The 23,624-nt window shown below is 42.5% G+C and overlaps 1 protein-coding gene across 1 annotated transcript in view; it reads right to left on the reverse strand.

Moving 5' to 3' along the window:
- Positions 1 to 7,709: 7,709 nt before the first annotated feature.
- Positions 7,710 to 23,624, reverse strand: part of LOC139309842 (uncharacterized) — a 44,323-nt gene continuing 28,408 nt past the window's right edge. The window contains exons 7-12 of the mRNA XM_070934044.1: positions 20,040 to 21,127; positions 16,119 to 16,186; positions 15,000 to 15,082; positions 11,819 to 11,916; positions 11,125 to 11,251; positions 7,710 to 10,183 (exon numbers count right to left, since the gene is read on the reverse strand). Coding sequence (XP_070790145.1) covers positions 8,022 to 10,183; positions 11,125 to 11,251; positions 11,819 to 11,916; positions 15,000 to 15,082; positions 16,119 to 16,186; positions 20,040 to 21,127 — 3,626 coding nt within the window. The 3' untranslated portion in view covers positions 7,710 to 8,021. The remainder of the gene's footprint in view (positions 10,184 to 11,124; positions 11,252 to 11,818; positions 11,917 to 14,999; positions 15,083 to 16,118; positions 16,187 to 20,039; positions 21,128 to 23,624) is intronic.

Here is a 23,624-nt window from a genome sequence, read left to right on the forward strand (position 1 = left end):
ATTATGTGCTTTAGGTCTCTCCCCCAACCCAATTTTTGAGCGGAGAGCAACAATCTGCTGGAGCTAAGTTTACTGAACCGCACAAGGAACAGAATAAGAGGTGAGGTTTCCCCCCTGAATAGGGAACAAGGTAAAAAATAACTCTAGTGTTGGAAGAAATGTCCATCTGGGTTCAGTTCCAGGTGGGGAGATGGACACATGGAGGCTGTTTGGAAAGATGGTTTAATGGTGGACAGGACTACATGGTTTGAGGTCCTGGACAACTGAGCATATGGGGGGGAGGGGGGGAAGAGATTTTTATACCCTCTCTTGGGCCTTCCTGTTCCTGTGTAAGAAATGTATTCTGATTGGTTGTCAGACTCCCATGGGGCAATGCAGGGGTAAGTTTGTAGGTTGTCTTGAGTCCCAGGCTTGGTTGAATCTTGCTGGGTGATGTAATGAAGGGGTTTTGGGCAATTCCTATTATGGCTGAGGTCTAATCCTACCTATGTTGGATCTTGGGTGAGGGTATTTGCTTATGAATAGAACTAGCCATCTCTTTATCTCTTAAGTGCTGACATCTGCTGTGGGCTATTGAGGAGGGTAGGGGCTATTAAGAGTGAGTCTGCTTCTTGTCTAAAAAAACCCATGTTTTTCCATTTCTCATCCAGAGAATTATAATATTCTGCCTTTTTAATATTTCCTAGAATATTTAATTCTTCTAGGAGAGGGGTGGGTGCTAACTTCCTACACTAGGGATCTTGTTTATCTAAATGAAAGCAATACCTCTTAGCCACAAATTCCCCTCCCCAATAACCCATATTCTCCTTGGTTATTATTAACTTTGATTTCAATTATTCAGCACACCTAGAGCAAATTCAAGGGATCAAATTCCTGGTTCTAGAAACTGGTCCTTGAGTTGTCATTTATGCATTTGTCAAACACTGTGACCCATTTATGATTTTCTGTTGTTTGGCCTCAAACTGCTACATTTTTGGAAGTCTTATAGGAGGTTAGCACCCACCCATCTCCTAGAAGAATGAAATATTCTAGGAAATATTAAAAAGGCAGAATATTATATTTTCCCTAAAGGAGAAACATGTTTCTAAAGACATAAACTCAGAGCCTCAGCTCCCCGTCCCCCCAGCAGATATTTTGGTGCCAATCTATCTACAAGACAAAAGGATGGGCCAGCTTATTTACAAACAAAAGACGTTCACCCTCAGGATGTAATAGGATTAGCTCTCTACCCATCTCACCACATGGCATCACCCAGCAAGGTTCAACCAAGCCTGGGATTCAAGACAGCCTACAAAGTTATCCCTGCATAGCCCCCTGGGAGTCTGACAACCAATTAGAATACATGCCCTTGCCACAGGAACAGGAAGTTCAAATTCAAAGCCCAAGAGAGAGTATAAATCTCTCTCCCCCCCCCCACCCCCGTGCTTATTTGCACAGGACCCAAAAAACCCATGTGGTCCTATCCACCATTAAACCATCCTTCCAAGCATCCTCCATGTTTCCAGTATCTTTCTCCCCACTTGGAACTGAACTCAGATAGACATTTTTTCCAACAGGCTGGAGAGGTTTTCTTAGGCAAAGTGATCCTTATCCTTGTTAGCTCATTAGATTACTGTACAGCAGAGGTCTTCAAACTTGGCAGCTTTAAGACTTGTGGACTTCAACTCCCAGAATTCTCCAGCCAGAGAGAATTGGCTGGAGTATTCTGGGAGTTGAAGTCCACAAATCTTAAAGCTGCCAAGTTTGAAGACCTCTGCTGTACAGTAATATATTCAGCCTTTATGGGTCTCCTCTGACACCAAATAGGGATCAGTACACAGTCTGAAGTGGGGAATTTATACAATAAAGCAGCACAGAGTTTGACTGCAATCTCTTCCATCTCAAATCCCACGGTGATGTGCTGCTGAATGTTCCCCCTTCTGGTCAGATAATCAGGAAACATGCCCCCCCCCCCAAATATTTTTTTCTCAGTAGGACTTGCCCTTTGCCCCAAAGATGCTTTTTTCAAGGGACAATTGGACTTTCTCACCTCTTGAAAAAAAGCACCTTTGGGACAACAATGACCTGGATGACTGAGAATCTCCATAGACCAGGGGTGGGCAAATATGGCCCCTTTATGACCTGTGGACTTCAACTCCCAGAATTCCTGAGCTGTTTCAGGAATTCTGGGAGTTGAAGTCCACAGGTTGTAAAAGGGCTACAGTTGCCCACCCTTGCCATAGACCAGGGGTCTCCAACCTTGGCAACTTTAAGCCTGGCGGACTTCAACTCCCAGAATCCCCCAGCCAGCTTGGCTATCTCAGGAATTCTGGGAGTTGAAGTCCACAGGTTGTAAAAGGGCTACAGTTGCCCACCCTTGCCATAGACCAGGGGTCTCCAACCTTGGCAACTTTAAGCCTGGCGGACTTCAACTCCCAGAATCCCCCAGCCAGCTTGGCTATCTCAGGAATTCTGGGAGTTGAAGTCCACAGGTTGTAAAAGGGCTACAGTTGCCCACCCTTGCCATAGACCAGGGGTCTCCAACCTTGGCAACTTTAAGCCTGGCGGACTTCAACTCCCAGAATCCCCCAGCCAGCTTGGCTATCTCAGGAATTCTGGGAGTTGAAGTCCACAGATTTTAAAAGGGCCACAGTTGCCCACCCCTGCCATAGACCAGGGGTCTCCAACCTTGGCAACTTTAAGCCTGGCGGACTTCAACTCCCAGAATCCCCCAGCCAGCAAAGCTGGCTGGGGGATTCTGGGAGTTGAAGTCCGCCAGGCTTAAAGTTGCCAAGGTTGAAGACTCCTGCCATAGACACTAGCCCTTTGAAACATCCAAGGAGAAAGGCTGATCCCTTTTTAACTGCACACCGCAGGAGACTTTCTCAAGTGGGGATATCAAAAACACGGTAAAATTATTTTTTTTTTAAAAAAAAACACCTAAAAATAAGTTTAAAAAAAACGGGCAAAGTCCCTCGTGAGGATTAACGGAGCATCGGAAGCACCCAATTTTACCCGATAGCCTCTTCTGAAAAGGATCCTCCTGCGCGATTCCTCCAAACAGCAGCTCCAAACAGCCATCGCCCACGTTTCCTCCGGCCCCTTCAGCAGCCATTTAACTCTTGTCCTGAAACCACACACAAGACACACACACACTAACAGGCACAGAGAGGCACGGCCAGCGAAATAATCTGCACCAGGAGATGGCCGTGGGAACAATCGGATGAGCGACTCAAAGAAGCAGCAGGGAAGGCTCGCGTTTCCAAGACCGGCACAGAGGCTCTCTGTGTCCCTTCGTCCGGACTCCGGTCTTCAAATAAAGCGCGCAGGGCAGCTTCCAGGATCCGCCTCCCTCGACAGCACCGCCGGCAAACGCTTTTCCCCCAGCCGAGGCGCCGCGGCTGCAATTGGCTCGCTTGCACCTCCCTTCCCCGGAAGGACCTCTGCTGGGGGGGGGGGGCTTTACATATTGCTAGCAGAGAATGGTTCTTCCTGGAGAGAGCCCCACTCGGGCACCTCCGGTCTTTCCCTTGCAAGGTTTTTGGTTTTTTTTAAAAAAAAAATCCTGTTGACCTGAGAAAGCAGGAGGTTCTTGGCAAGATGCCCCTGCTTCTAATCCTGGAAAGTTTAAGGGAAGAGAAGGGCGCCCAAAGTGATCATCTGGAGAGGAACAATAACAGAACAACAAAGTTGGAAGGGACTTTGCAGGTCATCGAGGCCAACCCTTTTTGCTCAAGCCAGGAGACCCTGTGTTTTTTGTTTTTTTTTTAAGTTGATTTATATGCCGCCCTTCTCGGGAGACTCAGGGTGGCTTACAATGCGTTAAGCAATAGCCTTCATACTTTTGTATATTTTATACAAAGTCAGCTTATTGCCCCCACAAACTGGGTCCTCATTTCACCTACCTTAGAAAGGATGGAAGGCTGAGTCAACCTTGAGCCTTGGAGAGATTCGAACCAGCAGAAATTGCAGGCAGCTGTGTTAATAACAGGGTGCACTAAACCCCTGTACTATCAAGGCTCTTGTTAAGGATATTCTTTTTTTTTTTTTGCAATTTTTTTTTTATTTTTTAAATAAAAACAACATAAAAACATCATCCTTCCAAACAATTACAGACGGTATTTTCGATCGGTTAAAATCATTTTCGTGCTCTCAAAATTTTCAGAATCTCATTATATGACAAATGTTCTTGCTTCTAACAAAAAACAAGTGTCGAAACATTTCATCCAAATTTCATTTCATATATATTTCATCTCCATGCTTTGTTATCTATCCATTGATAAAATAGCTCCCATATCAGATAATACTGTTTATCTTATAGTTCAAATGTCAATCTACTCATTTCAGCACAATCCAACATTTTCTTAATAATTTCTTCATCAGTAATTATCTTCTCTCCTTTCCAATTTTTTGCAAATGCAATTCTAGCCGCTGTTAAAATATTCACAATTAAATATTGCAATTCTTTATTAAATGTCTCATAACCAATGTTGTGGCTTATTGAGCAGAGTACCCTTTTGAGTTTATGTACGAAAGCAAAGCGACTGAGAATGATTGTGGATAATAGTTCACATACAAACAAACTCGGTTTTGATAATATTTTACTTTTAGGGAAAAAGCAAAACCATAATCCAAGAACATTCCAAGTCATACACATATAAAGTGAGATAAAGATCAGTCCAGGGATATTTTCCAATATAAAGTCTTCTTACCAGTTGTAGAAAAATAGAATAAAACAGATCTTGACCAACCAGTTGGGTAATAACAATTTCCTAACACCCTGCCTATACCATTTCTGACAAGTGGCTTGTCCAGTTTCTTCTTGAAAGCCTCCAGTGATGAAGCGCCCGCCACTTGTGAAGGCAAGCTGTTCCACTGGCTGATTGTTCTCGCGATCAGAAAATTTCTCTTTATTTTTACGTTGATCAGTTTCCATCCATTGTTTCCTGTCTGGCCTCCAGGTGCTTTGGAAAATAGATTAAGCCCTCCTCTCTGTGACAGCCCCTTAGGTATTGGAACACTGCTATCATCCCGGGGGTGAAATCCAGCAGGTTCTGACAGGTTCTGGAGAACCGGTAGCAGAAATTTTGAGCAGTTCTGGAGAACCGGTAGTGGAAATTTTGAGTAGCTCTGAGAACTGGCAAATACCACCTCTGGCTGGCCCCAGAGTGGGGTGGGAATGGAGATTTTACAGTATCCTTCCCCTGGAGTGGGATGGGAATGGAGATCTTACAGTATCCTTCCCCTGCCACGCGCACCAAGCCACGCCCATAGAATCAATAGTAAAAAAAAATTGAATTTCACCACTGTATCATCCCCTTGAACAAATTATTCTTGAGGAAAGGGTATCAATACTATCTGGTTTTAATTGTACATTACCACAAGTGCTTGTGCACTGTGGCAGCATATAAACATCATAAATAAAACTCTCAGAAGCAAGAGAGTTAGTAAACTTCTGAGGACTCTGCTCTATTAGAAGGAACCCATCTCTACCTGACAAGATGGAGCCTTCTGAGAGACAAATCCAAAGACTAGCTTCTCCTTGGAGATTTAGGAGCATGACGCTCTTGATCAAATACTTCCCACTACTTGGACAATTTTAAATTCTTGATGCGTTTTATATTTATCTTGAAATACATGTTTTTGTCATGCATCCAACCAATCCTTCATGAATTGTTCCCTTTCCTGGATGCCTTATTAAATTTCTCTGCAGATTATAAATAAAAGGATGTTTATGAGGGCAGCAACAAACCAAAACTAGAACTCCTGAGGTACCATGTCATTTTTCACCACAAGCTACTTTTCTAATTAGTGAAAATTTACCGTATTTTTTGGAGTATATGACACACTTTTTCCGCCCCTAAGAGGGTGAAAATGGTGCAGCTTATACACTGAATACAGCCATTTTTGGCCTCTCAAAGCCCTGCCCCACTCGTCCCATTTTTCACAAAAACAGGGTACACAGAGAGTTTGGGAGGCCTGCAGAATGCTTTTGTTAATGCTGGATGGATCTAACCCAATAACTCACAGGAGACAGTGGAATCTCTTCATCAATTCTTTATTTTAGGCCTGGAGTGGTCCTAGGCCCATTCAGGGTAAAGGTCACTGACCTCTGTCTTGCCTTTGCAGGTACACTTCTGGAACAACTGGATGTCCATGTGTAGGACTCTTTTATACACCAGGGGAGGAGTCTGAGGTAAGGGGGTATGATGGGATATGGGGAGGTGCCAGCCCCTGCCTGGGAGGATTAGACATTTATCCTGACAGCTTTTTTTTTTTTTTTTTTTTTTTTTTGCAAAAATGGCTGTTTTTGCCCAGCCCCCAGGAGCACTCTGCAGGCCTCCCAAATCCTCTGCGCGCCCATTTTTTGCAAAAACGGGGGGGGAAACGGGGCACACAGAGGGTTTGGGAGGCCTGCAGAGTGCTCTTGGGGGCTGAGGAGAGCAAAAAACTTTTTCTTACTTACCTCTTCGAAATCTTTGTGTATCTTATACACCAGTGCGTCTTATAGTCCAAAAAATACTGTACCTTGGACCAATCAGTAATAGTTTATTCTTCTCAATCAGTGAATCTCTGCTTTGAATTACATCCCTATGGGGCTGAACTTCAACCCAAACTCGGGATACAACCATGGCTCCATAAATTACATGGAGAATTTTATTTGGAGCCTATGGAAGAAAAGCTTTCATCTTCTTTGTAACTGTGATATTCCTCACCTGCCTCTCTGCATGTGTTAAAAGTGCATTTAGAGAGATAGAAGGAGAGTTAGGAGAATGATACTTATAAGAATTATGGAGACTAGTCTTAGAAAGAAAGAAAGAAAGAAAGAAAGAAAGAAAGAAAGAAAGAAAGAAAGAAAGAAAGAAAGAAAGAAAGAAAGAAAGAAAGAAAGAAAGATCAAAAGATATATCTTTATTTAGTAAAGTTTATTTATTTAGTTAGTTACATGGTAACAGCAAAACCAAGGTTGCCTTGGAACCATCAGCATGGTGTTTTCTTCATCCCAAGACAGCAAGGAAGAGTAACACCACCAACAGCCCTTGTACTGAGTAGTCTGTACAACAGGGATAGCATGAGTGTTATGCAAGTTGTTTTCTCTTGCTGAGTGCAAGCAACTGTTCAAAGTAATGACAATGCTGAAAAAGTACATTTGCAACCAGTTCTTGAATGTAGGGCTGTTGCATCATTCTTGTGGTCAAATGCAGCCAGCTTCACAGCCAGCTTCTGAGAAGCAGAGTCAATGGGAAGCTGGCAGTAAATCGAAAGACATGATCGTGTGATGTCATACTTAACCCACCTTTATTTGCTTCACCACCACAGTGGAGTGACTGACATCAGTCCAGCACAGACACGATACTTCGCTTGGTGACAAGTGTTGTTTAGTGCTGGAGTTGTCAGTTTCAATTGCGATAATTGCAGACTACCTAGAGTCTCCAAAATTTTTGTCACACAATACATTTAGGTAGTTCTATTACTTTTAACGGTTTCTCATGAATTAATTTTCCTATGCCCATAAAAGGACTGAGATTGAGCAAATCGCTTTGTCTATGGAAATTCTCAGTCATCCAGGTCATGATTGTCCCAAAGGTGCTTTTTTCAAGAGGCAACTGGACTTTGTTGTTGTTTTTTTTCCTTTGAAGACGGTTCGCTTCTCATCCAAGAAGCTCTTCAGAGCTGAAGAAGCTTCTTGGATGAAAAGCGAAACATCTTCCAAAAAAACCCAAAGTCCAGTTGCCTCTTGAAAAAGCACCTTTGGGACAGCAAATCCCTTTCCACACATCATACATTTATAATTTCTCACCAATGTGGATTCTCTTGTGGCAACTGCTCATTCTGAACTTTTTTCCATGCTCCGGGCATTTATATGGATTCTCTCCGGGATGGATGCATTTCTGAGAAAGAACAATTCTGCTACCGCAGAAACTCTTTCCACAATTAGCAAACTTAGATGGTTTCTCTCTGTGTAAACTATCAGAAGCAAATTGGGGTTCTTACTATAGCCATTTCCACATTCCATACATTTCTATGGTTTTATAATAGAATCATATGACGCTTCTGCTATTACGGAAACTCTTCCCACGGTCTACACGCTTACCTGATTTCTCTCCTGAGTGAATCTTTCTATGGGTATTAAGTGCACTAATTTGTCTGAAGCATTTTCCACAGTCACTGCATTTATATGGTTTCTCCCCTGTGTGGATCCTCTTGTGACGACTGAGGTGACTGCTGGTTGTGAAACTCTTTTTGCATTCCACACACTTATATGGTTTCTCCCCTGTGTGGATTCTTTTATGGGAAGTCAGGGAACTTGAATTAGTGAAGCATTTCCCACATTCATCGCATTTGTATCGTTTTTCCCCTGTGTGGATCCTTTTGTGGGAAACAAGGGAACTTGAATTAGAGAAGCATTTTCCACATTCATCGCATTTGTATGATTTCTCCCCTGTGTGGATCCTCCTGTGGTGACTAAGCGTACTGCTGCTTATGAAACCTTTTCCGCACTCCATACATTTATAAGGTTTCTCCCCAGTGTGTATCCTTTTATGGGAATTAAGATTGATACTCTTGCGGAAGCTCTTTCCACATACTGTGCATATATATGGTTTCTCTCCGGTGTGGATTCTGTTATGTACAGTATAATTATATTTTTGACTGAAGTTCTTTCCACATTCCCTGCACTCGTATGGTTTCTCCCCAGTGTGGATCTTTTTATGGGAAGTGAGAGAACCTGAATAAGTGAAGCACTTTCCACACTCGGTGCATTTATATGGTTTCTCCTCAGTGTGGAACCTTTTATGGGAAGTCAGAAAACTTGAACCTATGAAACACTTTCCACACTCTGTACATTTATATGGCTTTTCCCCACTATGAATCCTTTTATGGGAAGTGAGGGACCCTGGCATAGTGAAGCATTTTCCACACTCCTGGCATTTATATGGTTTCTCCCCTGTATGAATCCTTGTATGGTAAGTTAGGTGTTTCACAGAACGGAAGCTCTTTCCACACTCCATACACTTATGTGGTTTATCTCCTGTGTGGATCCTTTTATGATAAGTAAGGTGTTTTTTAGAACGGAAGCTCTTTCCGCACTCCATACACTTATATGGTTTCTCTCCTGTGTGGATCCTGTTATGAGCAATAAGGTCTTGATAATCGTTGAAGCTCTTTCCACACTCCTGGCATTTATATGGTTTTTCCCCTGTGTGAATTCTTTTATGGGAAATAAGATGTTTTGCAGAACGGAAACTCTTTTCACATTCCAGACATTTATATGGTTTCTCCCCAGTATGGATTCTGTAATGTACAGTATAATGATATTTTTGTCTGAAGCTCTTTCCGCAGTTCTTGCAATGGTATGGTTTCTCCCCAGTGTGGATTCTTTTATGGCAAGTGAGGGAACCTGAATTGGTGAAGCACTTTCCACACTCTGTACATTTATATGGTTTCTCCTCTGTGTGGAACCTTTTATGAGAAGTAAGAAAACTTGAAGATCTGAAACTCTTCCCACATTCCTGGCATTGATACGGCTTTTCTCCAGTATGGATTCTTTTATGAGAAGTGAGGGAACCTGACATAGTGAAGCATTTTCCACATTCCTGGCATTTATATGGTTTCTCTCCGGTGTGGATCCTTTTATGGTAAATGAGAGAACCAGAGATAGTGAAGCGTTTTCCACAGTCCTGGCATTCATAAGGTTTCTCACCTGTGTGACTCCTATTATGGGAAGTGAGGCTTGTGGCAAAATGGAATCTCTTTCCACATTCCTTGCATTCATATGGTTTCTCTCCTGTGTGGATTCTTTTATGGGAAGTAAGATAACTTGAGTCTCTGAAGCTCTTTCCGCATTCTAGGCATTTATATGGTTTTTCTCCAACTTTTATGCCCTGACTTAAGGTAAGAGGAATAGTCCTTCTGAAGCGTTTCCTGCTTTTATTTTGTTGTTTTACTGTGTGGCTACTGGAACAGTCACATAATTCCAATTTATCTCTAAGAATTTTTCCACACGATGGACACATTCCTTTTTCGTGGTGATCATCTTCAGCCAAGAAGACACTGATATCAGCACAGCATTTCTCCAGCCTCCCTTTTAATTGGTTTTCCTCAGAACTTTCCTTTCCAAACAACCTTTTCACAACTTCTTTTTCTTCTTTTGGAAAAGGTGCTGCTACCTCTTTTCCAGAACCCTCCATTTGCCATTCATCACCTATTTGGATCAGAAAAAAAAGGAAGTTGACACAAACTGAGGTGTGAAAGGGTTCGAGCACCCTTTTTTCGTCCCTTATTTGAATATTACCAAATATTTGAATATTACCAAAGGAATGGAAATCTCAAAATAAAATCTCAAAATTGATGGTGAAGAGATAGAATGCATGGAAAAATTCACTTTCTTAGGATCGCATTGTGCTCAAAGTAGTGAATGCAGCCCAGAAATAAAACTTCGGATTGCATTGGATCGCACAGCAGTGATGAACATGAGACAAATATGGAAAAACAAGGACATCTACCTGGCAACCATAGAATCGCCAAGAGTCAGACATGACTGAATGGGTAATATATCATCATGGAAGAACATTTTGGTTTAATTTTCATCTGAGAAAGGAGAAGTGCTGAGAGACCTGGACCTGAGCTTCAGCATTCTTTCCATGAGTAAGATCTCCTTTGGGTTTTTTTTTTTGGGGGGGGGGAATGGTTCTCGGTCTGTAGGTATGTTCATTCATCTTTAAGAAAAGGAAGCATTGAAGAAAATGGGAGGGTGAGCCATCTGGGTGGAATGTCCCATGTCTCGAGTCCCATCAGACAGCCTTCTCTGGCAGTTACGTCCTTGTGATGTGCCCTGTGTGATTAACTGGGTTTCCAAATGCAATTATTACAGACAGAAAAGAACATAAAAAGGAAGAGAGAACTTAAATTTGTCCACAAAGTGGGACAAAGAGAATTGGATACTACATGAGAGGGCCCCTCTCCTCTTTCTGAAGAGATCATGAAGTTAACCAAATAGGAGTAGTAAGGCAGACAAGGACACTCTTCTCCACTATAGAAAAGGAAAAGGGCAGCATTTTCTCTGAGAAAGAAATCAGCTGTTTATGTCTGGCTAGGAAATACCTTCCACCATAATTTCAGTCCAGAAAAAACAGAATCCCTTACTTAAAGAGGCAACGTTCCTTGCGTTTTCCAACATGACTTCTCGATACAGGGTTCTTTGCTTCAAGTCCAACAGGCCCCATTCCTCCATGGAGAAAAACACAGCTACATCTTCAAAAGAAATGGAATTCTGAAACAAGAACAGCATATTTTAAAAAGTCTCTTATTATGGAACAATGCAAGATTTCTTTTTAAAGAAAACTTCCTGTTTTCAAGTAAGATAAATAAACAAGTTCCCTGGAGAAAATGGGCAGAGTTACAGGCTTCTGATTGGAAATTCACCTGTGATAGACTTTTGTGATTTTGGCTAATTCTACAGGAGCAGCATCCTAAATTCCTTTTCTGTCAATTGATAGAGTCCTATCTGACAGTTCAGATACTGCCTTATGTTGTCCCCCAACACAATACTTACTGAAGAGGTATATGAAGATGTTGGGAGAAGTACTCTGGGAAGTACCATGAGATGCTGAGATGCCATCTATTTGCAGATGACATGAGTGGAAATTATAATAAACCAAATAACCACGGTGAGGCCACCGGAGTTTATTGACATATATCAAGATGCTCTATCTGAGAGAATATGCCAAAAGGAGTTTTGAGTAAATATCTGTGTTTATTTCAAACTAGTTCACCTGGAACTTTATATCACAAGAAGACTCTTTTTGAATCACAAGCAATCATGTGAAGCTATATGTACCTTGTTCTTCTTCCATGTGGGAAAAATGTATTTCAGGAGGAAACATTTTGTAGCAAGAAGCTGTCTTGTTCCAAGATTGGTTCTGCATGGAAGGCACTCTGTAATATAACCACAGTCTATGTAATGTGTAGCAGTATCATTTGTTGTACACCCTTCCACAAAGTCCAAGGATACAGATGAAATAGGATCAAAGCACCTTGCTAATAGTGGGGACTGAGAAGAATAAAATGAAATATTCTATTGCAGAACGGTTTAAGAATAAAGATGAATCTTATCACATTTTCACATATCAAAGCAGACTTCAAGGAATTATAGAGTTGGCAGACGACTAGAAAAAGAATAGTTGACTGTATACTATAAAATATAAACTGGAAATATTCCTTGTGCATCCTTTTAAGAACACCTTGACATATGTCAGTAAACCACAGTAGCCTCATTCAAACTATCATCCTAATTTCATCCTAGTTTTCACTTCTACATCTCCATGAAATGTATTTGTATAATATTTAGCCTATATTCTTTGAAACTACTTTTGAAACAATAATATTACATGGTCACACATTGCAGAGTTGAGACCATAATTATATTATAAATAAAATGCGACCACATGTTTATTGGACCCGTGTCCATCCTGGTTGGTACTGGCCTCCCGGGAGGTGACGCGAGGCTGGCTCCAGGAGATTATAAATGCTTCTTTGAGTGAGGGTGTCTTTCCCACTGTCTTGAAAGAGGCGGTGGTGAGGCCCCTCCTCAAGAAGCCCTCCCTGGATCCAGCTGTATCAGCAAATTATCGTCCTGTCTCCAACCTTCGCTTTGTTGCAAAGGTTGTTGAGAGTGTGGTTGCACGACAACTGCCTCAGTACCTGGATGAATCAAATTATCTAGATCCGTTCCAGTCGGGATTCAGGCCCAGGTACAGCACAGAGGCAGCATTGGTCGCATTGGTTGATGATCTCTGGAGGGCTCGGGACAGGGGTTGCTCCTCTGTCCTGGTCCTACTAGACCTCTCAGCGGCTTTTGATACCATCGATCATGATATCATGCTGCACCGGTTGGAAGGGTTGGGGGTGGGGGGCACTGTTCTACAGTGGTTCTCCTCCTTTCTCTCTGACCAGTCGCAGTCTGTGTTGACAGGGGGGCAGAAGTCGACCCCGAGGCCCCTTATATGTGGGGTGCCACAAGGATCGGTCCTCTCGCCCCTTCTATTCAACATTTATGTGAAGCCACTGGGTGAGATCATCCGTGGTTTTGGGGTGAAGTACCATCAGTACGCTGATGACACCCAGCTGTACATCTCCACCCCAGACCACCCCAATGATGCCCTCGAGGTGATGTCCCGGTGCCTGGAGGCCATACGGATCTGGATGGGGAAGAACAAACTCAGACTCAACCCATCCAAGACCGAGTGGCTGTGGTTTCCGTCGTCCCGATATAGTCAGTTGGCGCCATCTCTGACTATTGGGGGCGAGTCGTTGGCCCCCACAGATGGGGTTCGCAACTTGGGCATCCTCCTGGACTCACAGCTGTCTTTTGAAGAGCATATGACGGCCGTAGCCAGGAGGACTTTTTATCAGGTTTGCCTGATTCGCTAGTTGCATCCCTTTTTGGATCGGGACTCGTTACGCACGGTCACTCACGCCCTTGTCACCTCATGCCTGGATTATTGTAATGCTCTCTACATGGGGCTCCCCTTGAGAAGCACCCGAAGGCTTCAACTGGTCCAGAATGCGGCTGCGCGGGTGGTGATGGGAGCAATGTGGCGCTCTCATGTAACCCCCCTCCTGCGTGAGCTGCACTGGCTCCCGGTGGTCTTCCGGGTGCGCTTCAAGGTTTTGGTTACTATCTTTAGAGCGCTCCATGGCTCAGGACCAGGGTACTTACGAGATCGCCTCCTGCCACCAATAGCCTCTCACCGACCAGTTCGCTCCCATAGAGAGGGACTCCTCAGGGTGCCGTCGGCCAAACAATTCGACTGACGGCCCCCAGGGGGAGAGCCTTTTCTGTGGGGGCACCTACCATCTGGAACGGGCTTCCCCCGGAGTTATGAAACATCCAAGACTTACGCATATTCCGCCGTGCCCTGAAAACATTTCTATTCCAACAAGCTGGTCTCGCCTAACTCTCCCTTTTTAATTGGCTTTTAAACTGGCTTTTAAATTGGGTTTTAAACCTCTTTAGATAAATTTGGATGTTTTTAATCTTTGAGCCTAAATTACTTAATCTGTTTCTTAATAGTTTTTAACTTCTATATGTATTTGTATTTATTATGGCTGTTCACCGCCCTGAGTCCTTCGGGAGTAGGGCGGTATACAAATATGAAAAAATAAAATAAATAATATTATCAAGTACGTTCTACTCAGCGTCCAAGGAGGAAAAGGGTGGCTTTGTACTGTAAGATAGTTCCTCCTGAAATAATTACCTTCACAAATGCAGCACTATGCGACTTCCTATCAAAGTATAAGGAAGTTGCTAAATGAAAACAGACTCCCTCTGTGCACGTGCACACACATACATTGTGGACAGTGCTGGTGTTGTGACCCCGGCCCCGGAGGCTGATTTATCTTCGCATGCTGAGTTGGAGGATGATATGGAGGAGGAGGAAGCTGTCACGAGCTATGTGCCGAAGGGGCCGTCTTCACTGGTGAGTCAGCAAGAACTGACAGTTGCTGACATGCCTCTGGACCCCAGCCAAATTGAGGAGGAAACAGAGGCCGGTAACGACGAGGGGGAGCCTCTATTGGATGCAAGAGAGAGACGTAGGAGACGTTGTAGAGAACAGCTATTTCCACGTCCCAAGAGGTGTGGTCAGGAGACATAGGGCCACACCCTACAAAGTATAAAAGGGGTGTAACTGGGCTGGAAAGGCGTGATGAACAATTTGTTGGCGTTTTGGATGCAGTGGATTTACAACATGTTAGTTTGGAGTTTTTTTGACAAGAGTCTGCATTCCTGCATTAGTCTGCTGGCCGTCTGCCAAGACCTTTGGAACATTGCCCGGTAACTATTGGACTGATATACTGTTTGGAAGAGAACTATTTATTAAAGGGCCAGCTTCAGCCTCTCTAGCCTGCGTTTGTTATTGCCGGGCTATTTGAGCCTCTGCAAGGTCACTCGTGGGAGGGGACAGAACAGATGGATTATGCTGAATGACATTTGCAGTTTGAGGAAAATATCTTCCTACCTTCCTTGAAAGCATAACTGCTGCTATTCCTCCACCACAGACAATAGATGTTCTGCAAGATACCATCGATGTTGCTCTTATCTCTGAGAATGAGAAAGAAAAATAGAAGAACTATTTGTTATAAAAACAGCCTCCCTAAATTCTGGAGCATTAAATTCAGAAAAGCTGTTCTTTGTGTATGCTGACTGGGGGGCCAGCAAGCAGCAGGGCCTTTGAATAGAGAACAGCCTTTGAGTAGAGAACAGCCCATCAATCTCAGCAACCCATCATGCCGTAAAGCACCGCAGAGATCCTAGATATTTTCAACGACACCCCACCCCATATCCCATGGAGGTATGCTGATCATCTTCCCCCCATGTCTGATAATTCTTCACCTTTTGGAACAGCTTATTGGAAAGACTGGTTTCTTTTTATTTGCCCGGAGACTTTCTTGAGTGGTGATGTACCAGTGGTACTTGACTTACAACAGTTCACTTAGTGACTGTTTGAAGTTACAACGGCACTGAAAAAAGTGACTTATGACCATTTTCATCACCTTTATGACCACTGCAGCATCCTCATGTTCATGTGATTGACATTCGGATACTCGACAACCAACTCGCATTTATGATGGTTGCAGTACCCTGGGGTCATGTCTTCCTGTGGTGGGTTGCTACCAGTTCACCCCAGATCGGGCGAACTGGTAGCGGCAGCAACGGGAGGCTCTGCCCACCCGCCCAGACTTCTCTGCGCATGCACAGAAGCTTCACACGCACATGCGCCCACGAGCAAACCAGTAGCGACAGGATTTGAAACTCACTCCTGATGGGATCCCTTTTTGTCACCTGCTGCCAAGCAGAATCCATGGGGAAATTCACTTAACAACCAGGTTACTAACTTAGCAGCTGCAGTGATTCACTGAACGAATGTGACCAAAAAAAAAAAAAGCCGTAAAAATGGGCAAGACTCACTTAACAAATTTCTCGCTTAGCAACATAAATTTTGGGCTCAATGGTGGTCGGAAGCCAAGGGCTACCTGTAATAACACAGTACATAAGAAAATAAAAAGAAATCCACGCAGGAAGGAAAGGCAGGCAAAGTCCACTTCCAGGATTAAAGGGCATCAGGAGGAAAGCTTACCTGGTGATCTCTTCTGGGAGGGATCCTCGGGAGGGATTCCCCCAAACAGCAGCTCCAGGACCCCAAAACTGCACCAGAGAAAATCTCATAGGAAATGATCAGGAAGGACCAGCAGAAAGATCTCCGCAGGGAGAAAGAGGCGACTGCAGGAACAACCAATAAGAAGCATCTAAAGGTCACCTTTGCAAGATTTTCCCCCCGATTTGCAACTAGGAATGAGGGAAAGAAAGGAAGGGAAAGGAGGGTCTTTCTCCCCTCTGGGATGCCTTTGGAAATTGCAACCAGAGAGTGCTTTCCCCTAGAGAGGCCCCCTCAGGCAGTTCCTCCCCTCTCCCCATCCAGGTCCTCCAAGATGTTGGGAAGGTATCCAGTAAAGGATTTTTTTAAAGTGCAAATCTGATTTTTTTCCCCGATCCCTGTCTGGATTTGTAAGGTTTTTATTATTTTGAAATTTAACGGAATGTATATTTTTCTGTACTGTACACTGTATTATCTTATTTATTTATTTATTTTATTTTATTAAATTTGTTTACCACCCTTCTCCTACTGGACTCAGGGCGGTGCACAGCCAAAATAAAAACATCCCAATACAAAATTTAAAATTTGTTAAAAGAATTACACAATTTTGGCCTAAATTTAAAATCCCAACTAAAACCCATAGACAATTAAAAATCTAACATCTCAAAAAAAAAGGGGGGGGGAGGGTTACGCCAGCCCTGCTTGGTGAAAAAGAGAGGTTTTTAGGGCACGGCGAAAAGCCCGGAGATCTGGTATCATACGTATCTCCGGGGGCAGGTCGTTCCAGAGGGCAGGTGCTGCCACAGAGAAGGCCCTCCCCCTGGGGGTCGCCCATATCTTGTATGGATATTGAAACCGATTGACACTGAGGGGACCTGAGTGGCGAAGACGCACCTCCAAAACTATGAACCTCATTGGTCGCCTGCATGTCAGTCACAGTGGGACTGGAATCATTGGTCCACCCAGCAGAGGGGGCAGATTCCTGGCCCGGATATTCGACTTTGGCACCAGAAGACGCACCTTCGGCCTCCCTGCTCCCTCTCTTCCTAAGACCGTTATTCAGCCATAGAGTCTCACTCACTGGGAGCGCTGTTAGTCTTTCACTGTAGTGTGTGTGCATGCTCTCAAATTCCAATATATATTTTCAGTGTACACCCTTATTAATAAGGATGAGTGAGGTTTTGCCAAAGGGGGGAGGGAAAACATGGTATATGCAATCATTTGAAAATGAATAACTGCAGGAATCTGAATTTAAAGCCTGGCTAAAAAAGAACAGCGCTAATAAAAAAAAAAACACCCAGCTATTGTGTATACTGTAAAATTTCAGAACCGCTGCAGGTTCCCAGCATCATGTACTCACGTGTAATATCCTTTGTGACTATCCCAGCTGGTTTCTAACAAAATAACTCAAATCGGACAAGCTGAATTGGCTTAAAGACTGTGTGTTATCGACTTAACTTTACCCAAAAGTTCATAAAATTGGGCAGACGCCACGTAGCAGCCACCTTGCTCAGCAACAGAAGATCCAATTCCAATTGTGGTCACAAGGACTATAACATCAAAGAGGAAGCAAAGCCAACTTTTGTATTTCGAATTTCATGTTGTGCTTAGGCCAAGTGCTAAAGACATCCTTCCCTGGTGGCTTCCTCAGCAAAAGGCAAGAAGAGTCCTGTTTGATATTGCAACGTGGTACTCATTCAACTAGATGTACTTACTGGAGAAAAGTCTCTCAGAAAGCCGGGCGGCATGTTGTCAATATGCAAATAATGCCAGATTGTTGGGAAACTGCTCCTGCTTTGAAAACTTGCCTACTATTGAAGGAATCCCAATCTGGAAGAGAGATTCAGCTGTTTTGCAGAATGCTACTTGAACAATTTTTTTTAATTTGATTTATATGCCGCCCTTCTCCGGAGACTCAGGGCGGCTTACAATGCGTTAAGCAATAGCCTTCATCCTTTTGTATATTTATACAAAGTCAGCTTATTGCCCCCACAAACTGGGTCCTCAATTTACCCACCTGAGACAGGATGGAAGGCTGAGTCGACCTTGAGCTTCGTAAGAATTGAACTCGCAGTAATTGCAGGCAGCTGGATGTTAAATGCTGCCTTAGTAGGAGGCATTAGCCTCCTACGCCACTCAGGCTCCTTCAATATTCTTGAAGAAGGGATAGCAAGGATGCTTACCTGGCTTTAATTGTACATTAGCATGAAGGCTTGTGGAGTGTGGCAGCATAAAAACATTATAAAGCTCTTAGAAGTAAGCAATGTTAGATTCCGAGGACTCTGCTCCACGAGAAGGAACCCAACTCTACATAACAATACACTTCAAAATGGAGCCTTCAGGGCGGCAAATCCAAAAACTTGCTTCTCCTTGGATATTTAGAGGACACCCACATAAAGTGCTTGATCAAATACTTCTCACTGCTTGGACAATTTAAATTTCTTGATGAGTTTTATATTTATTTTGAAATACCTATTTTTGTCATGAATTCAACCTTTCATGAAATGGGCTCCTTAGATGCCTTATTAAATTCCTTGCTGTCTGCAGGTTATAAGTAAAATATTTCCATTTATTGGGTCTGCAAAGATAAACTGAAAATTAGAGAACTCTAACCAGTCACCTTTCATCACAAGCTACTTTTCTAATTAGTGAAAACTAACACCGGACCAATCAGAAATGATTCAAACTCTTTTTGATCTGAGAATCTCTACTTTGGATGGCATCCCTAAGTAGTTACGCGGCGGGTGGGGGAGGGCAGGACTTAAATCCAAAGTCGGGATGGAAACATAGCTCCATAATTAAGTAGAGAATATTATTTGGGAAGAAAAGCTTTCTTCTTTGTAACATCTCAGGTATTCCTTTCTTGCCCCTCTGTGTTAAAAGATTAAGAATGAAAGTTATAAGATTGACATTTTATAAAACTTTTTTTTGGAAACCAAGAAAGAAAACCAAAAGATAGATCTTTATTCAGTATATTACATGGTGACAGCAAAGCCAAGGTTGCCTTAGAACCAACCCGGTGATTTCTTCATCCCAAAAGTGAGGAAGACAGACCTTGTACTGAGCAGTTTGTACAACAGGGATAGCATGAGTGTTATGCAAATTGTTCTCTCTTGCCAAGGGGCTTGTTAATAGAAAATAGAACAGAACAGAATAGATTTTTTTATTGGCCAAGTGTGATTGGAATTTATCTCGGTGCATATGCTCTCAGTGTACATGAAAGAAAAGGCAATGCTGAAAAAGTACATTTACAGCCAGTTCTCGGACATCGGGTCGTTACATCACTCTTGTAGTCAAATGCAGCCAGCTTCACAGCCAGCTTCTGACAAGCAGAGTCAATTGCAAGTTATGTTCATATGATGTTGTGCTTATCCCACAGTTATTTGCTTAACCACCACTGTGGAATTACATCAGTCTAGCACAGACACATGACACTTCGCTTAGTGACAATGTCATTTAGCAATGGGGTTGCCAGTTGTAATTTCAATAATTGCGGGCTACCTGTGGTCTTTTTGTCACACAATTCATTTAGGGGATCTGTTACTTATTTTTGCGTTTTGTAAGTTTCCCACAAACTAATTTTCCTATTCCCATAAGGTGACTGATGCTGAGTAAAATCCTTTCCACACAACGTATACTTATGATTTCTCACCAATGTGGATCCTCTTGTGGGAACTAAGGTCAGTGCTGGTTGTGAAGCTCTTTCACACACTAAGCAATTATATGGATTCTCTCCGTTCTGGATGCTTTTGTGAGAACAATTCCGCCATTCTGGAATTCCCACATGTATATAGTTTCTCTCTGTGTGAAATATCAGAAGTAGATTGGTGCTAGTACTATAGCCCTTTTCACAGTCCATGCATTTGTAGGGTTTTATAATGGGATCATACGAAATTTCTAGTAATGCAGAAACCCTTTCCAGTCTACCTTACTGGATTTTTCCTCTGAGTGAATCTTTCTATGTTTCTTAAGTGCATTACTTCGTATAAAGTTTTTTCCACATTCACTGCATTTATGTGGTTTGTCCCCTGTGTGGATCCTCTTGTGGCGACTAAGATGACTGCTGGTTGTGAAACTCTTTTCGCATTCCATGCACTTATATGGCTTTTCCCCACTATGAATCCTTTTATGGGAAGTGAGGGAACCCGGCATAGTGAAGCATTTTCCACACTCCTGGCATTTATATGGTTTCTCCCCTGTATGAATCCTTGTATGGTAAGTTAGGTGTTTTATAGAACGGAAGCTCTTTCCACACTCCATACACTTGTGTGGTTTATCTCCCCTGTGGATCCTTTTATGATAAGTAAGGTGTTTTTTAGAACGGAAGCTCTTTCCACACTCCATACACTTACATGGTTTCTCTCCTGTGTGGATCCTGTTATGAGCAATAAGGTCTTGAGAATCGTTGAAGCTCTTTCCACACTCCTGGCATTTATATGGTTTTTCCCCTGTGTGAATTCTTTTATGGGAAATAAGATGTTTTGCAGAACGGAAACTCTTTTCACATTCCAGACATTTATATGGTTTCTCCCCAGTATGGATTCTGTAATGTACAGTATAATGATATTTTTGTCTGAAGCTCTTTCCGCAGTTCTTGCAATGGTATGGTTTCTCCCCAGTGTGGATTCTTTTATGGCAAGTGAGGGAACCTGAAATGGTGAAGCACTTTCCACACTCTGTACATTTATATGGTTTCTCCTCTGTGTGGAACCTTTTATGAGAAGTAAGAAAACCTGAAGATCTGAAACTCTTCCCACATTGCTGGCATTGATACGGCTTTTCTCCAGTATGGATTCTTTTATGAGAAGTGAGAGAACCAGAGATAGTGAAGCGTTTTCCACAGTCCTGGCATTCATAAGGTTTCTCACCTGTGTGACTCCTATTATGGGAAGTGAGGCTTGTGGCAAAATGGAATCTCTTTCCACATTCCTTGCATTCATATGGTTTCTCTCCTGTGTGGATTCTTTTATGGGAAGTAAGATAACTTGAGTCTCTGAAGCTCTTTCCGCATTCCAGGCATTTATATGGTTTTTCTCCAACTTTTATGCCCTGACTTAAGGTAAGAGGAATAGTCCTTCTGAAGCGTTTCCTGCTTTTATTTTGTTGTTTTACTGTGTGGCTACTGGAACAGTCACATAATTCCAATTCATCTCTAAGAATTTTTCCACACGATGGACACGTTCTTTTTTCGTGGTGATCATCTTCAGCCAAGAAGACACTGATATCAGCACAGCATTTCTCCAGCCTCCCTTTTAATTGGTTTTCCTCAGAACTTTCCTTTCCAAACAACCTTTTCACAACTTCCTTTTCTTCTTTTGGAAAAGGTGCTGCTACCTCTTTTCCAGAACCCTCCATTTGCCATTCATCACCTGTTTGGAACAGAAAAAAAAGGAAGTTGACAAACTGAGGTGTGAAAGGGTTCGAGCACCCTTTTTTCGTCCCTTATTTGAATATTACCAAATATTTGAATATTACCAAAGGAATGGAAATCTCAAAATAAAATCTCAAAATTGATGATGAAGAGATAGAATGCATGGAAAAATTCACTTTCTTAGGATCACATTGCGCTCAAAGTAGTGAATGCAGCCCAGAAATAAAACTTCGGATTATTTATTATTTTATTTTATTTTATTTTATTTTATTTTATTTTATTTTATTTTATTTTATTTTATTTTATTTTATTTTATTTTATTTTATTTTATTATTTTATTTTATTTTATTTTATTTTATTTTATTTTATTTTATTTTATTTTATTTTATTTTATTTTATTTTATTTTATTTCTATACCGCAATTCTCCTGTGGGACTCAGGGCGGTGTACAGCCAAGATAAAACATAGCATATAAAATTTAAAAAAACAATTTAAAAAACAATTAAATAATTTTGGCCCAAGTTTAAAACAACCCAATTAAAACCAAATTCAATTAAAAACTGAGAGGATGGGATCAGGCCAGCCCAGCTAGATGGAATAAGTGTGTTTTCAAGGCCCAACAAAAAGTCCGGAGGTCTGATATCGTGCGTATCTCAGGGGGCAGGTCATTCCAGAGGGCAGGTGCTGCCACAGAGAAGGCTCTCCCCCTGGAGGTCGCCAGCCGGCATTGTCTGGCCGACGGCACCCTGAGGAGGCCCTCTCTGTGCAAGAGAACCGATCGGTGGGAGGCTATTGGCGGCAGAAGGCGGTCTTGCAAAACCAATGCAATCCGGCAGAAGGCGGATTGCATTGGGTCGCACAGCAGTGATGAACATGAGCCAAATATGGAAAAACAAGGACATCTACCTGGCAACCATATGTAGGTTAGTCCGTTCTATTATGGTCCCCATAGTTACCTATATGATTTTGAAAGTTGGATCTTATAAAAGCAAGACAGGAAGAAAATTGAGCTGTGGTGCTAGAGAAGGCTATTGCGTATTCCTTGACAGCAAACATGACTAATAACCAATATTGGAGCACATTACACGAGACAGGTCACTGAAAGGCAAAATCACAAAACTCTGTCTCACTTATTTTTCCATGTCAAGTGGGGCAATCCACTGGAGAAAAAAATTATTTTGGGAAGAGTTAGTGGTAAAAGGAAATTAGGCCACCAAAGAAAATGGTGACCGGTCAGAGCATAGAGCAACTCAAAGAAGTAGTGCAAGATTGCAAGATGTGAAGACACCTGCACATAGAATCGCCAAGAGTCAGACATGACTGAATGGGTAATATATCATCATGGAAGAACATTTTGGTTTAATTTTCATCTGAGAAAGGAGAAGTGCTGAGAGACCTGGACCTGAGCTTCAGCATTCTTTCCATGAGTAAGATCTCCTTTGGGTTTTTTTTTGGGGGGGGGGGGGAATGGTTCTCGGTCTGTAGGTATGTTCATTCATCTTTAAGAAAAGGAAGCATTGAAGAAAATGGGAGGGTGAGCCATCTGGGTGGAATGTCCCATGTCTCGAGTCCCATCAGACAGCCTTCTCTGGCAGTTACGTCCTTGTGATGCGCCCTGTGTGATTAACTGGGTTTCCAAATGCAATCATTACAGACAGAAAAGAACATAAAAAGGAAGAGAGAACTTAAATTTATCCACAAAGTGGGACAAAGAGAATTGGATACTACATGAGAGGGCCCCTCTCCTCTTTCTGAAGAGATCATGAAGTTAACCAAATAGGAGTAGTAAGGCAGACAAGGACACTCTTCTCCACTATAGAAAAGGAAAAGGGCAGCATTTTCTCTGAGAAAGAAATCAGCTGTTTATGTCTGGCTAGGAAATACCTTCCACCATAATTTCAGTCCAGAAAAAACAGAATCCCTTACTTAAAGAGGCAACGTTCCTTGCGTTTTCCAACATGACTTCTCGATACAGGGTTCTTTGCTTCAAGTCCAACAGGCCCCATTCCTCCATGGAGAAAAACACAGCTACATCTTCAAAAGAAATGGAATTCTGAAACAAGAACAGCATATTTTAAAAAGTCTCTTATTACGGAACAATGCAATATTTCTTTTTA

The sequence above is a fragment of the Pituophis catenifer genome, unplaced genomic scaffold (assembly GCF_029215685.1).
Source record: "Pituophis catenifer annectens isolate HBS135680 unplaced genomic scaffold, rPitCat1.0.hap2 SCAF_2, whole genome shotgun sequence".
In the NCBI taxonomy this organism is placed as follows: Eukaryota; Metazoa; Chordata; class Lepidosauria; order Squamata; family Colubridae; genus Pituophis; species Pituophis catenifer.